Raw genomic sequence first — 1,173 nt, 5'->3', positions numbered from 1 at the left:
TAGAGTGAGTGCGCTAGAGTCATTGCGCTACGAAAGTAATGACCAAAACAAAGAAGTCATCACTTTATGTCAACAAGTTGATGAGCTTGAGAATGCGTTGGTAGCGACAGATGTCATTATTTATGGTGTTCCGCTTATAGCTGAAGAGAATTTAACTTCGCTGTTCTCTAAACTTTGCACATCGATTAACCTGACCCCGCTGCCCGCCCGTTCAACTTTTCGTTTGCGCAAAAACAACAGCAACAAGAAGCCTTCTCCTATTATAGTCAAGCTAAATTCATCATATGATCGTTCACTCTTATTTAAGGCGATTGCCGGCTTTTTTAAGGCAAATAGAACGTCGCTAACACTTCGCGATATAGGGCTCAATGGTGATGAGAAGATCTATGTGCATGAATGCCTTACGAATAAGAATCGTGAACTTATTCAAATTGCAACACGGCTGAAGAGACAAAAATTATTGGCGAGTGCATTTTCTATACGTGGACAAATATATGTAAGAAAGCATCTTAACAGTGAAGCAACAAAAGTACTGGATTGTGAGAGCGTTGAGCGCATTGCAGCTGCTTCCTAACTCAACACATTTTATTTACATATATACATATTTATACCTGCCATGCTTTGTGTGCATTTTCTATTATTAGTGTTAATTTTATACTTTTTTAAGTTATTCTGTATTTATACCTCTTCTTACCTTAACCTTATGTTTCCCTTTTTGATCTCCATTCCCATTGTAACTGACCGTTTGCAAGCATCTCTTTTATTGCATAGATATGAGTAACAACCTGAGTGAGCACAATAACAATGATAATCTAAGACTAGCTCTTAAATATGCGTGTGACTACCATACAGGGTTCAATGTGTGCCACTTCAATGCTCGAAGTTTAACAGCTGAAAAACTTGAGTATCTTAATTTAACTTTTCGTGATCTAAATATTGACGCAATCTGTGTGACTGAGACCTGGTTTAAGCCTTCTTTTGCGAATAGCGCATATACTCTGTGTGACTATTCAATTGTGAGGAATGATAGAACTACTGGTAACAGAGGGGGGGGCATAGCGATCTATCACAGAGCCGATCTCAACTTTAGAGTCATTTATAAATCTCACTCCCATGAAGCTGTTGAAAGCATGTTTGTTGAATGTTGTGATAACATACGGAAGTGTCTTATTA

The 1,173-nt window shown here is 38.0% G+C and overlaps 1 protein-coding gene across 1 annotated transcript; it reads left to right on the top strand.

Moving 5' to 3' along the window:
• Nucleotides 1-574, top strand: LOC118756261 (the record flags this gene model as incomplete). Its single annotated transcript, XM_036491032.1, is given in 1 exon segment — nucleotides 1-574. A coding segment is annotated over 1 exon segment (574 nt), but the record flags the coding sequence as incomplete, so codon positions are not given.
• Nucleotides 575-1,173: the final 599 nt, after the last annotated feature.

This window comes from Rhagoletis pomonella, unplaced genomic scaffold, assembly GCF_013731165.1.
Source record: "Rhagoletis pomonella isolate Grant_MI unplaced genomic scaffold, Rhpom_1.0 Rhpom_scaffold_09499, whole genome shotgun sequence".
NCBI classification, from domain to species: Eukaryota; Metazoa; Arthropoda; class Insecta; order Diptera; family Tephritidae; genus Rhagoletis; species Rhagoletis pomonella.
This window is presented reverse-complemented; position numbering and strand designations above follow the sequence as displayed.